We start from the raw sequence: 15173 nt of genomic DNA on the forward strand, positions 1-15173 counted from the left end.
GTTTTCCAATAAACTGTGCTCTCTGGAAAGGAAAATGGTAAAACATAATAATAAGTATTAACAAACCAGATTACAGGTAAACCTGGCTACAATTCCTGCTTCATTGCTAATCATATTTTATTTTTGAGAAACCCATTGCAATCTAGCTCAACATGCTACAGGGGATTTTTATGTGTATTCTGTAGATCATTTGATTACAATGTTATTGTCTGATCTCATGACTCACTAAATTAATTAATTCATAACCTTTTAACTAATTCTTATTAAGACTCATTGGAGATTAAATCCTGGTAACTATATAAAGATCTTTATCATTGATATAGAAGGAATCACCCTGTCTGATGGTACAAGATTGGACAATGGATTCCAGTACCTACAAACTCTATGATGTACATGGCTTTGATTCCAGAGAAAGTCTTGAGAGTTACTTTTCAGATAAAGATGACATGGTTTTTGGAGAGGATTCCATCAAATTTCCCATTGAAAACCTTGCAAAAACTTTCAAAGAGGGTATGTATCTTAATTTTTCTATCTTAATCTATATATATTGATTACAATTGTAAATAACTAGATACAAATTGAATACATTTCTTTTTTGGAGGATTTTTAAAATTCTGCTACAGTCGCATAAATTATAAATGGAGCTGGGGTTGAATGTGAACATCTGCTTAATTCTGTACAGGGCTACAGATTCCCAGTCTCAGGGATCCAGAGCCTTAATCTCAGGATTAGTGAGGGTCCCAGTTGTCGAACCCCCGGCAGCTAGCAAGTTATCACTTAACCAATTGAAAGAAGATAACTTGCTTTTTGGCACCAAAAAATAAAAATATAAAAAACACTATAAGGTTTAATTTTCTTCCCAGACAAGAGATCTAGTTATTAGTGAGAAAAAATGTATTTAGACAATGACTATTTATAAAGACTATTTAGACAATTTAGACTATTTTTGGGACATTTTAGCTTTCGTTTGCATGTTTTAATGTTTAAAGAATTTTCTTGCAGGTCATGTTAATGGAGATATCTTGATTGATTTCAGTTCTGGTTCTGCGATTCATCAATTGTTTGCAGCCTGTGAGTTTTTCAAACACATCATAGTGCTGAAGATCAGAGACAGATGCATCATGGAGCTGAAGAGATGGGTGGACGAACGTACAGGAGCATTTGACTGGAACCATGCCATAAAACTTCATGCTGTCATAGAAAAAAGCAGGTGAGGTATTTGTCCAAAAATTAGGAATACCAATATCTTTGTCATGGTTGCTTCCAAATTAGGGATATGGCGAGTTTATGAGATATCTAACAGTTTAATGCTGTTTACATTATTTATATTCTATTTAAAATTTTAATTCAGATGTTTGTACTTTTAGCCACCAAAATTAGCCATCATGGTGTTTAAAGTGTAATAAAACCTCCAATTAAGCACCAAAGGTACTCACAAACCACCCACAAATATAAAATTCAAATGTAATTTTATTAGACAAAATTGATAAAAATACATACATTGTAAATTAAGACTTTTAAGGTGTATTAAGAAAGTAGTGGATAGACCACAAAATGAGTATATTTCTCAGATGGATAGCAACATGTAATCAATCTGCTCCAGCATGTGCCAAGGTAAGGTATCTGTACATGTAAAAGTAAAGTTCAAATGCACACACTCCCCTTGAGAAAGCAATACTGCGAAACGCGCGTTAGGGTGTTTTGGTTGGACCCTTCAATATTCATTAATATGGGTAAGCACTAGTGTTGATCGAGCTCTAAAATGCTCGGGTGCTCAAAGCTCGGCCGAGCTCACCTTAATACTCGGATGCTCGACCCGAGCAACGAGCCCAATGTTAGTCTATGGGAGTCCCGAGCATTTTTGCGGCGGCACCCCCGGCAGTCTGTAAAAAGCATAAAAAGTGCCCAAAACGATAGTGGCAGCGAAATTGCTCAACTGACATGGGGACAACATGGGGATTGACCCAGGAAGCATTTCTGACCCCCAGGTCATTGCTGTCAACAAAGTGGTCAGAGGTATTAAGCCACTTTTACGGGCTCACAATAAAACGTTCGAAAACAAAACTGAAACTGTTTTCCTGTGAAATATGTTAAGGAACATCCTTTCCAGGGTAAAGACTTGTGTATAAGGTAAAATAAATAACCAAAAACAAAAATAATCCTCCAAACCTTGGGCTATGTTCACAAGTAGCAAATTTTATGCGTTTTTGCACTTTTGTATTGCTTTCAACCGTGACAAATGCATTCACCAGGAATTGTCATTTTAACATTTTACAACCTTATTTGGCCATGTGCTGTGTGACACATGCATACAGTGCTGAAAACACATGGGAACATCATAAGGAAGACCCCTGGAAGCATCTCTGACACCCAGGTAACTGCCTAAAAGTGTGACCATCCGAAGTGATCCTTGCCGCATCAGAAGATGCAGACTTGCAACTATCCCCGTGCAAGTACTTGTCCCAGGGCAGTGTTCAATTGTACCTCCCCAATTCCTTGCAATGCAAGCGCAAGTATGCAGCCTGCCACCCACCCACCCCCAGGCTGCAATATCATACTGCTTGCTTGCTTGCACTTGAAATTGGGCCTTTTGGGCATGTGGAGGCGGAATCTGGCCACCACGTCATGGCTGCGTCGGCTGCCTCGTATCCATACTCAGTCCCCAGCCGCCCTGCAGCAGAGTGTCCACGCTTGGTCCCCAGCTGCCATGGGGCGACCGGGTGTCCATAGTCGGTCCCCAGCCGCCCCTATTTGTCTCGGTGCGCCTTATACACAAGCGTGCATACCAAAACATTACCTGTGCCCCCCCCAGTGCATTTAGTGGGAAGGATAGCCTAACCACAAACACGTGGACAAGTGAATGTGGCCAGGGATGGTCCATCTCACTGATGCCTTCACACTGGGTTAATATTGTGGAAGACGGGACACAGTTGGACACTGGTATGCAACACGTCCTTCAGACATAGAAGATAGCGGGTCCTGGGTCAATCAGGCTTCAACACAAAGTTCAGAAGGTAGACAGCTGCAGTGGTCGGCCTCCTACACAATGAGTAAATTATTCATGATCATGAGGCCATCCATCTCCTTAGCTTTCTGTTCCTTGGAATGCAAGCGCATGTATGTAGTAGCGGCTAGGCCTGAGGTGGTCAGCGTTTTGGCGCATATCCTACCTCCTCCAAAGATTGCTGGATGTTTTCCTGCTACTATCCCAGTTCTATGACTCTCGTTAAAACAAAGCTTCAGGTGATGAATGATGGATGAGGTGGTGGCAAAGGAGAAAGAGCCGGAGGAACAGGGACCATTCACATCAATCTCAGGCCAGTCAACCACACATGTCTTGTAGGATATGTTTCTGTACCAAAAGGAGCGGTTCGGCTACACAGTTATAGGGCATACAGTGAGTGCAATGCCTACCAAAAATTTCGAGGCACTCCAATGCCCCTTGAAAGTGACATGGAGGTCAGAGGGCCTTAACTAAACAGTTTTTTCCATTTATTGCAACTGGGTCTCCTGTACACTGTTGGCCTAAGCAGTGAATGGAAGGCTTTCCAAAAATTATGAGGAACTACAATGCCCCTTGAAACAGACGTGGATTACAGCGTACTAAAAACCTTCTACCCATTATTGGGGAGTGGGTCTCCCTTAGTGTTCGCCTATGCATTGAAAAGCAAAGGCTGACTAAAATTAGGAGGAAATGCAATGCCCGTTGGAAGAGTCGTGAAGGTTAGAGGTAATTAAAAGCAACATTTCAATGCCCCTTGGAAGAGCTGTGGAGTTCAGAGTGGTTTAACAAGACTGTTTTAATGCCACTTGGAAGAGACGTGGATGTCACAGTAGCTTAAAAAGACTGCTTTAATGCCCCTTGGAAGAGACGTGGAGTTCAGAGTGGTTTATCAAGACGGTTTTAATGCCCCTTGGAGGAGACGTGGAGGTCCCATTGGAATTAAAAGACAATATCAATGCCCATTGGAAGAGTGGTGGAGGTCACAGTGGAATAAAAAGACAATATAAATGCCCCTTGGAAGAGACGTGGAGGTCCCAGTGGAATAAAAAGACAATATCAATGACCCTTGGAAAAGTGGTGGAGGTCCCAGTGGAATAAAAAGACAATATCAGTGACCCTTGGAAGAGACGTGGAGGTCACAGTAGCTTAACAAGACGATTTTAATGCCCCTTGGAAGAGATGTGGAGTTCAGAGTTGTTTAACAAGATGGTTTTAATGCCTCTTGGAAGAGACATGGAGGTCACAGTAGCTTAACAAGACGGTTTTAATGCACCTTGGAAGAGACGTGCAGTTCAGAGTTGTTTAACAAGACGGTTTTAATGCCCCTTGGAAGAGACGTGGAAGTCCCAGTGGAACAAAAAGACAATATCAATGCCCCTTGGAAGAGTGGTGGAGGTCGCAGTGGAAAAAGAAGACAATATAAATGCACCTTGGAAGCGTGGTTTAACAAGACGGTTTTAATGCCCTTGGAAGAGACGTGGAGTTCACATTGGAATAAAAAGACAATATCAATGCCCCTTGGAAGAGACGTGGAGGTCCCAGTGGAATAAAAAGACAATATCAATTCCCCTTGGAAGAGACGTGGAGGTCCCAGTGGAATAAAAAGACAATATCAATGACCCTTGGAAGAGACGTGGAGGTCACAGTAGCTTAACAAGACTATTTTAATGCACCTTACAAGAGCCATGCAGTACAGCATATTAAAAACATTATTCCCATTATTGGGGAGTGGGTCTCCGATAGTCTTTGCCTATGCCTTTCAAACAAAAGCTGCCAAAAGTTAGGATGGAGGAACTTGCAGTGCCCCTTACAAGAGCCATGCAGTACAGCATATTAAAAACATTATTCCCATTATTGGGGAGTGGGTCTCCCATAGTCTTTGCCTATGCCTTCCAAGCAAAACCTGCCAAAAATTAGGACGGAGGAACTTCCAATGCCCCTTACAAGAGCCATGCAGTACAGCATGTTAAAAACACTATTCCCATTATTGGGGAGTGGGTCTCCCATAGTCTTTGCCTATGCCTTCCAAGCAAAAGCTGCCAAAAACTAGGATGGAGGAACTTGCAATGCTCCTTACAAGAGTCATGCAGTACAGCATATTAAAAACATTATTCCCATTATTGGGGAGTGGGTCTCCCATAGTCTTTGCCTATGCCTTTCAAGCAAAACCTGCCAAAAATTAGGAAGGAGGAACTTGCAATGCCCCTTAACAAGAGCCATCCAGTACAGCATATTAAAAACATTATTCCCATTATTGGGGAGTGGGTCTTCCATAGTCTTTGCCTATGCCTTCCAAGCAAAAGCTGCCAAAAATTATGATGGCGGAACTTGCAATACCGCTTACAAGAGCCATGCAGTACAGCATATTAAAAACATTATTCCCATTATTGGGGAGTGGGTCTCCCATATTCTTTGCCTATGCCTTCCAAGCAAAAGCTGCCAAAATTTAGGACGGAGGAACTTGCAATGCCCCTTACAAGAGCCATGCAGTACAGAATATTAAAAACATTATTCCCATTATTGGGGAGTGGGTCTCCAATAGTCTTTGCCTATGCCTTCCAAACAAAAGATGCCAAAAATTAGGACGGAGGAACTTGCAATGCTGGCAACATGGACCAGGGTCACCCTGGTGGTATAGTGGTGGTGGAGGCTAAGAATAAAGAGAAGAGCAAAAAACTGCCAAAATTAGGAAGTGTATACCCATGTGTGGGTGTGAAGTGGTGCATGGGAATACACCTCCCGAAATAACACAGTGGATTTGGCTTTAGGTTACTCTGTTGTCATTTGCTGGTGATGAGAAGTCTGGCCCAATCCAGCCCTTGATAATTTTGATAAGGGATGCTTGTCAGCATTGTCAGTTGACAGGCGAGTGCGCTTATCCGTTATAATTCCCCCAGCAGCACTAAAAACATGCTCCGAAAACACGCTAGCGGCAGGGAAGGCCAGGACCTCCAAGGAATACAGAGTAAGTTCATTACAAGTGTCCAGCTTGGATAAACAATAATTAAAAGGCACACAGGAATCATGGAGGACACTGATACGGTCGGCAAGGTACTCCCTCACCATTTTTTGAAATTTTCCACTCCTTGAGAGAGTTCCCCACGCCTCAGGGTCTGTAAGCTTGGTGGGTCTCAGAAAACTGTCCCAGAATATTGACAGTGTTCCCCTGGCTCTGCTGGATTGGAGTTGCGTCTCTCTTTCCCTGTACGCCTTGGTTGGGCAACGAACTGTGACCTCTGCCACTAGCATGTTCAGATTGGAACTTTTTTAACAGTTCTGCAGCTAGGGCTGGTACTGCCCCATTTTTGTAGACCACTCCACCTCAGGAATAAGAGAGTGAAAGTTCTCCTTGTAGCGGAGGGTCAAAAAGTGTCACCAACCAGTAATGACTGTCACCCAACATTTTGACAATGAGAGAGTCATCATTAAGGCAGCGTAAAATAATGTCAGCCATGCGTGCCAGACTGGTAATGGGCAAGACTTCCGTGTCCTCACCAAGATGACGACAGACCATGCTCTCCTCCTCCACCTCCTCCTCCCCCCTGTCCTCAGGCCACCCACGCTGAACCGACGATATGACAGTTGTACAGGTACTATTGTCTACAGCGCATGATACCAGCTCCTGTACTACCTCCTCCTCCTCCTCCTCTCCTTCATTGTCCCCCAATGCACATTGGAATGAGATGAGGCAGGGCTGTGTGTAATCGCCCGCTACTGCTTCCTAATCCTACTCATCATACTCTGGCTGCAATACTTCCTCTTTAATTCTCTGCAGAGAGCATTGCAAATGACAGACAAGTGGGATGCTGATGCTAATGATGGTATCATCGCCACTCACCATCTTGGTGGACTCCTCAAAGTTTGTCAGGATGGTACATATGTCAGACATCCAGGTCCACTCCTGAGGTCTTATGTGTGGAGTCTGACTTGAATATCGACGGCCTTGTTGCAGCTGGTACTCCACAACTGCTCTCTTCTGCTCACAAATCCTTTGCAACATGTGGAGGGTAGAGTTCTAATGTGTGGGGACATCACACACCAGTCGGTGTGCCGGAAGCTGCAAACGCTGCTGCAACTCAGCAAGGGCGGCGGAAGCTGTAGCCGACTTGCGAAAATGAGCTGACAGGCGGCGTACTTTGACGAGCAGATCTGGCAACTGGGGGTACGATTTAAGAAACCGCTGAACCACGAGGTTAAGCACATGAGCCAGGCATGGTACGTGTGTGATCTCGCCTCGCCTCAGAGCCGCCACCAGGTTACAGCCATTGTCACACATGACCATGCCTGGATGTAGGGTCAGTGGTCTCAGCCACAGATCTGCCTGCTCTTTCATAGCTGTCCACAACTCACAAGCAGTGTGAGGTTTCTCACCTAAGCTTATGAGTTTCAGCACAGCCTGTTGCCGCTTGGCTGAGGCAGTACTGCAGTGCTTGCAGCTTGTAACTAATGTGGTGATATCTGAGATGGAGGCTGAACATGAGTAGGAGGAGGAGGATGCGCAGGAGCTGTACACTGTGGGGGCAACTCTGACTGACATAGAGCCAGCAATCCTCATTGTGGGGAGGATTTGTTCCATCCCAAGGTCTGACTGGGTCCCGGCTTCCACTATGTTTTCCCAGTGTGCCGTCAGGGAGATGTACCGTCCCTGGCCACAAGCACTTGTCCACGTGTCCGTTGTCAGGTGGACTCTCCCAGTAACTGCGTTGTTGAGGGCACGGCAGATGTTTTGGTACACGTGCTTGTGTACTGCGTGAATAGCACACCGGGCAAAACAGTGTCGGCTGGGGACATAAGGTTGCGGAAGGATTCTGTCTCCACCAGCCTAAAATGCAGCATTTCCAACACAAGCAGTCTTGAAATGTGCGAATTTAGGACTGTGGCCTGTGGGGCGTTGTCTGCGTATTTGCGCTTTCGTTCAAAGGTCTGAGATATGGACAATTGAACGCTGCGGTGGGACGTGGATGTGGACGTTGATGCTGTTTCTTGAGAAACTGCCATAACAAGTGAAGACTGAGAGGAGGGGGCATCTTTGCATGCAGTATGGACAGGGGATTGCCTTGCACGCACAACAGGGGGTTCTCTTACACGCACAACAGCGGAAGTAGCAGTGATGAAACCCGCTGACACTGGTCGTTGCCATGTGCCTAATCATGCTGATGTTGGTCAGGCTGGTAATTTTGTCACCCCTGCTGATGCTGGCCTGGCAGGTGGTACAAATGGCCTTTTTTGGGATTATCAGCAGAGTCTTTAAAAATATTCCAGACTCTGGAAGACCTACCGGTTGTACTGGCAACGTCCCTCGTGTTGGTGTTACGGGTAGTGGTTGCCCACCTTCTGTCTACGGGCCACCACACTGCTTCTTCCTGCCTGTTGGGGTACTCTGCCTCGCTCCCCCTGTGTGCTGCTGGCCTTGCTCTGCGTGTCCTCCTGCCACGTTCTGTCAGTTACTAGGTCATCCACCACCTCCTCCTCTTCCACTTGTGCACCACGATCCTCCTCCTCACTTCGTGGCAATTGTGTCTTGTCATCGTCCACCTCTTGTGACAAATTGCCAGCATCGCCTTCCTGTGGCAGTGTCTGTTCAAATATTTGGCCATCGCTACATGTGATCTCCTCTTCCACCACTTCAAGCGGAGCAGGCGAGGGGCCCAGATATGGAAATGGACCAGTGAACAGCTCTTCAGAGTGTCCAACTGTGGGATCAGCTGCTCTCTGACGACACTCGGCATGGTGGGATGAAGAAGCATCAGGGTGAGGGGGAGTATGCTGTCGAGACTCACGGCTACTAACACTTGACCGTGTGGAAGACAGAATGGAGGTGGTGGTGCCCAGGTGACTGGAAGTATTATCTGCTATCCAATTAATAACCTGTTCACACAGATCAGTTCGCAATAGTGGTGTTGTGTGCTTCCCTAGTAATTCGGTTAAGAACTGGGAGCGAGAAGATGTGGCTGTTGGTTGTGGCACATTTTCACCTTGGCCACGGCCCCATCCTCTGCACGCACCATCACCAGACCGTCCAGTCCCACGTCCCTTGCCACGCGCCTTGCCCATTGTAAATGAAGTAAAATAGCTTACACTCGTACTCAATGGCAAAAGTAATAAAAAGGAGATTTGAACCGTTCAACTGCAAAACCACAGTTCTACTTATCTGGCCGAAAACAGACTCTTTTTAACAGATATAACACTGAACACTCACAGACACACTCAATTTTTTTTTTTTGGGGGGGGGGGAATACCAAAAGGTTAATAAGATGGGTATTTGTACAATTTGACTGAGGAAAAAAAAAAAAGAATTTAGATGAAAAAAAAAGATTTTTCCTGGCCCCTGAGTCCTTGGGCTAAGTCTAGCAATTTGAGAAGCAGCACACAGGACTGTAATGCAGTGTTTGTTGGTGTAACCACTGCGTCTCCTATACAGCCTGCCTGCCTGCCTGATATCTAGGATTGATATTAGTCCTGAGAAGGACTGTTTGTTTGATTTTGCAGGCTTTGACCCTACACTACCTATTTCGCAGTATAAATCTCTCCCTATCTCAGCAGCACTCTCCCTACTCTGTCTGATCCGGAGCGACTGTGTCCAAGATGGCGGTGCCCGGTTTTAAATACTCGAGGTGACGCTGTGTGGCCAGCCAATCACTGTAATGCCCACAACCAACATGGCTGCAGCATTACAGTGACCGGCTGGCAGTCCCTGCATGTTCATTGCCTCTGTAAAGAGCGCCAAACATGCAGGGCGGAGACCAGAACTCCCGCCCGAGTAACCCGAAAATGTTCGGTGCTCGCCAAACATCCCGAGTAGTGAGATGCTCGGGCGAGTACCGAGCAGTGTCGAGCATGCTCGCTCAACACTAGTAAGCACTAATGATACCTTGTAAGGATATCACAAGATGTTTGCCTGCCTCTTGCTTGCATTTGCTCTTTACTTTTATATGTACCATTAAATTGCCTCGGTACATGCTGGAGCTGATCGATTCTATGCTGTTATTGATCTGAAAAATATACTTATTTTGTGGTCCATTTTCGATGTATGTTTTTTTTTTCTCTTTTGCTGTATAAAATTAGATTTGAATTTTATATTTATGGGTGGTTTATGAGCATGTTTGGTGCTCAATTGGAGGTTTAATCCCTTAGTGAACATTAATATGTATTTCTATTAACCTGAGAATAGCATCCCCCCATGGGTGAAAATGCAGCAGGTGTTAGCTGTACACAATAGCTGACATATACCCTGCTGTATCAGTCACGATCAGTGTTGACACTAACCATTGCAGTTTAACCCCCCTAGATGCTGCTGTCAACAATGACTATGGCATCTAGATGATTAACAGATTGTGGGGGCTTCCGCTTTAACATCATCGACATCCTGAGTTCATGATTGTGTAGCCCTGATGGTTGCCAAGGCAATTTACGGCCAAATAACGGCTTTAGCGACTGTCAGCTATAGGGGCATGTTCAGATATTAGCAAAATTTAGGTGGTAAAATTAAATATTTTCATTCCTGTCATGTCTTTTTGCATTCATTCCTGAAAAGCACATGATGGGTTAATCAACTACCTAACAGCAGTTTTGAATATGTTGAGGGGTGTTGTATTTAAAATAGTATCACTTTTGGGGTTTTTCCAATGTATACCGTATTTTTTGGACTATTAGAGGCACTTTTTTCCCCCAATATTTCGGAGGAAAATAGGGGTTGCGTCTTATGGTCTGGTGGGGGTAATGTGGGATTGCAGGGCCCTCCAGGAATGCGGCGGTGGTGGTAGCGGCGGCAGCGGTAGCAGCGGCGACATCAGCGGAGGTGAGCGGCTGGGACAGGCACCTGTACCTGGCCGGTACTGGGCCTGGGGCCGATGTCAGGCTGTGAGCGCCGTGCGGCCTGCGCAGGTTTCTGGTGTGCACGGCCATCTTCCTAGAGCTGTGATCTACAGGAAAATGGCCGCCCGAGTCGGCGAATGCACGGATCGGTAACTCCGGCGGCCATTTTCCTGAAGATCACAGCTCTAGGAAGATGGCCACACACACCGGAAATCTGCGCAGTCCGCACGGCTTTGCCGCTCACAGCCCGGCACCGACCGCAGCCCGGTACATCCCCGTCCCCAACCAGAGGCCCCAGCCCAAGACCCCAGCCCCAGCCAGAGTCCCCGGCCTCAACCCCAGCCAGAGGCCCCGGCCTCGACCCCAGACAGAGGCCTTGGCCCCAGCCCCAGCCCGAGGCCTCGGCCCCAGCCCCAGCCAGTGGCCTTGGCCTTGGCCCCTGCTAGAGGCCCCAGCCCCAGCCAGAGGCCTCGGTCCCAGCCAGAGGCCCCGGCCTCGGCCTTGGCCCCAGACCCAGCCAGAGGCCCCATCCCCAGCCAGAGTCCCCAGCCCCAGCCAGAGGCCTCGGCCCCAGCCAGAGGCCTCCGCACAGGAACTGGCCAGGCTAAGGGCATCAGCCGGACACAGGCCCCGGCCTGGCACAGGCTCCACAACATCTGACCTCTTCTGCTGCAGCCACCGACTTACTGAGGGACCCTGCTTCTTGTGACCCTCGCTTCACTGCCCCCCAGGTAAGATACCGTATCTATTCAGACTATAAGATAGACCCCCATCTTATAAAAAATATTTTTTTCTATTTTCCACCCCAAAATTTGGGGTGCGTCTTATGGTCGGGCGCGTCTTATAGTCCGAAAAATACAGTAGGTTCCACAAAGTCACTTTAAAACTGAATAGGTCCCTAGAAAATAAGTTTTGTAAATTTCCCTGAAAAAAGTGAAAAATTGCTGATAAAATTTTAAACCTTCTAACATCCTAAAAAAATGAAAGGATATTTTACAGATGGTGCTGAGGGCTGATATAAAGCAGATATGAGGTGACTGTTATTTATGATCCATTTTGTGTGGTATAACTATCTGGATTAAAGGGATAAACATTCAATATTTGAAAAATGCTTACTTTTTGAATTTTTTGTTACATTTCAGATATCTACTATATAATCGCCTTATCCTGTCTGTCTGTCCGTCCAGGAAATCCCACGTCGCTGATTGGTCCACCATCGGGAGATAAGCGGCGACGCAGCCGGGAGATGACCGGTGCCAACCGATCATCTCCCGGCTGCTCGCAGCAGAAGTACCCCGACCGGCGGTCATCTCCCGGCTTCTTGCAGCGGAAGTACCTGCACAGGCAGCGCCGCTCCCCGGTCCTCACTAACATGGTTCGCTAATTGGTGGCGGCCGGCGGCCGTGTTGGCGCGAAATTTAAAACACCGCTGTCCTGATTGGTCGTGGCCGGTGGCAGCCACCAATCAGCAACGAGCGCAGTCCGGCCGCGAATTGGCGCCGGATTTGAAACACGCTTCGCTGATTGGTCGCACCCACCCGGCCGCGACAAATCAGCGATATTGGCGCGAAATTTAAAACACCGCTTCTCCGATTGGTCGTGGCCAGCCGGCCGTGACCAATCAGCGACTGGCGCAGCCCGGCCATGAATTGGCACCAGATTTGAAACACGCAGGCCACCGTCTGGAGATCAGCGGCGACGCAGCCGGGAGATGACCGGCGCCAGCCGGTCATCTCCCGGCTGCTGGCAGCAGAAGTACCCTGACCGGCGGCCTTGATCTCCAGTCCTCCTTTCACACTTACCGTTGGGAGATCAGTGGCCCTAGCCGCTGATCTCCCGACGGTAGCCGCATGGAGGTCAGCGACGATGCAGCCGGGAGATGACCGGCGCCAGCCGATCATCTCCCGGCTGCTCGCAGCGGAAGTACCCACACAGGCAGCGCCGCTCCCCGGTCCTCACTAACACGGTTCACCAGCCGCGGCCAATCAGCGATATTGACGCCAAATTTAAACACTCTGCTGATTGGTCGTGGCCAACAGGCGCAGCCCGGCAGCAAATTGGCGCCGGATTTGAAACACGCAGGTCACCGTCGGGAGATCAGCGGCGACGCAGCCAGGAGATAACCGGTGCCAGCCGGTCATCTCCCGGCTGGTCGCAGCAGAAGTACCCCGACCGGCGGCCTTATTCCCCGGTCCTCCCTTCACACTTGCCGTCGGGAGATCAGCGGCCCTAGCCGCATGGAGGTCAGCGGCGATGCAGCCGGGAGATGATCGGCGCTAGCCGGTCATCTCCCGGCTGCTCGCAGCGGAAGTACCCGCACAGGCAGCGCCGCTCCCCGGTCCTCACTAACATGGTTCGCTGATTGGTCACGGCCAGCGCGAAATTTAAAACACCGCTGTCCTGATTGGTCGCGGCTGGCGGCCACCACCAATCAGCAACGAGAGGAGTCCGGCCGCGAATTGGCGCCGGATTTGAAACACGCTTCGCTGATTGGTCGCACCTGCCCGGCCGCGACCAATCAGCAATATTGGCGCGAAATTTAAAACACCGACTGGCGCAGCCCGCCGTGAATTGGCACCGGATTTGAAACACGCAGGCCACCGTCGGGAGATCAGCGGCGACGCAGCCGGGAGATGGCCGGTGCTAGCCGGTTATCTCCCGGCTGCTCGCAGCAAAAGTACTTCGACCGGCGGCCTCGCTCCCCGGTCCTCCCTTTACACTTGCCGTCGGGAGATCAGCGGCCCGGAAGTACCAGCACAGGCAGCACCGCTCCCCTGTCCTCACTAACACGGTTCATGACTATTTGTGGCTGCAGCAAGGGTCTCCTGTTCCGCGTACCACGGTGAATGACAGGCTGTGGGCGGGGTTATCCCCCATCCCGTCACACCCGGCATCCACCACACGCGCATTCATTGACAGAGCTGAAGATAAATGGAACTGTAGCACCCTGAGGGCTCGGTTACTACAGACGTATTGCACCTCACCCAGAGGTGTGATATCACACTCTCAGGTAAGGATGGAGTGTGGATCAGGACCCGACACCTGCATGCATTACACCACATTGCCGTGGGGCAGGGCGACCAATGTGCCCCTGAGATGGGCACCACAGTCCTTTTCCCTGGCTGGAGTGGGGGGAGGGAACACTGAGGAAGGGGAACCCTGTGTAACAGGTCTGGGAGGCGAAACCTCTGAGCAACTATACAAGGGGGCGGTCCTTGTAAGGAAGCGGGTGGCTCCCAGGGAAGACGGGCAGGTAGTCACGGCAAGTGACAGGGGCAGTCTCTGGGTAAAAGGGCAGGTAGTCACGGCAAGTGACAGGGACAGTCTCTGGGTAGAAGGGCAGGTAGTCATGGCAAGTGACAGGGACAGTATCTGGGTAGAAGGCGGGTACTCACGGCAAGTGACAGGGACAGTCTCTGGGTAGAAGGACAGCAGGCAGGTGACTGGTGAGCGCTCCCAGGTGAGCGGGCGAGAGTCTCTGGACAGGCAGGTGGTCACGGCAAGTGACGGCAGAGCCTCCAGGTAGGCTAGCAGGCAGGTAGCAGGTGAGCGCTCCCAGGTGAGCAGGCAAGAGTCTCTCTACAGGCAGGTGGTCACGGCAAGTGACGGCGGAGCCTCCAGGTAGGCTAGCAGGCAGGTAGCAGATGAGCGCTCCCAGGTGAGCAGACAAGAGTTTCTGTAGAGGCAGGTGGTCACGGCAAGTGACGGCGGAGCCTCCAGGCAGGCTAGCAAGCAGGTAGCAGATGAGCGCTCCCAGGTGAGCAGACAAGAGTCTCTTGACAGGCAGGTGGTCACGACAAGTGACGGCGGAGCCTCCAGGCAGGCTAGCAGGCAGGTAGCAGATGAGCGCTCCCAGGTGATCGGGCAGACTGGTCCATAGACAGACTGACAGGTGTCGGAAGGCAGACCGTCGGACCGCAGGCTTGCAAGCAGGTAAATTGATATCAGGCAGGTATCAAGCAGGAATCTGACAGGTGACTGGCAGGTAACTGGTAACGGGACCTGAGGGCTGAAGCAGAGTGAAGGCTTTGCAACAACATTGCTCGGGCACCTCCATTTTGGAGGAGGTGCCTTATATATGGTGAAGTCCTCCGGCCATTGGCCGGGGACTCCTTAGGACGGCGCGCGCGGCCCTTTTAAGAGAGGGGGAGCGCGCGCGCGCCCTAAGCACCGTGGCCGGGAAGCAGCGGGCGCTGCCAGCAGAGCGGGAGGAAGACGCCGGGCACGGAGCGGAGAGGTGAGGGGAACAGCGTCCCTGCCTAGCAGGAGGCAGAGACGCCGACGCTACAGTACCCCCCCCTTTAGGCCCCCCTTTTTTAGGCCAGACAGAAATTTATCAAGGATGAGAGGGGCA

At 49.3% G+C, this 15173-nt stretch overlaps 1 protein-coding gene across 1 annotated transcript in view; it reads left to right on the forward strand.

Moving 5' to 3' along the window:
• The first annotated feature begins 292 nt into the window (after positions 1 to 292).
• Positions 293 to 15173, forward strand: part of LOC141171632 (indolethylamine N-methyltransferase-like) — a 114989-nt gene continuing 100108 nt past the window's right edge. Inside the window, exons 1-2 of the mRNA XM_073655303.1 lie at positions 293 to 510; positions 1003 to 1210. Of these exons, the coding sequence (XP_073511404.1) occupies positions 342 to 510; positions 1003 to 1210 (377 nt within the window). The 5' untranslated portion in view covers positions 293 to 341. The remainder of the gene's footprint in view (positions 511 to 1002; positions 1211 to 15173) is intronic.

The sequence above is a fragment of the Phyllobates terribilis genome, unplaced genomic scaffold (genome assembly GCF_046119375.1).
Source record: "Phyllobates terribilis strain yellow unplaced genomic scaffold, ASM4611937v1 Scaffold_12__6_contigs__length_324123572, whole genome shotgun sequence".
NCBI lineage: Eukaryota > Metazoa > Chordata > Amphibia > Anura > Dendrobatidae > Phyllobates > Phyllobates terribilis.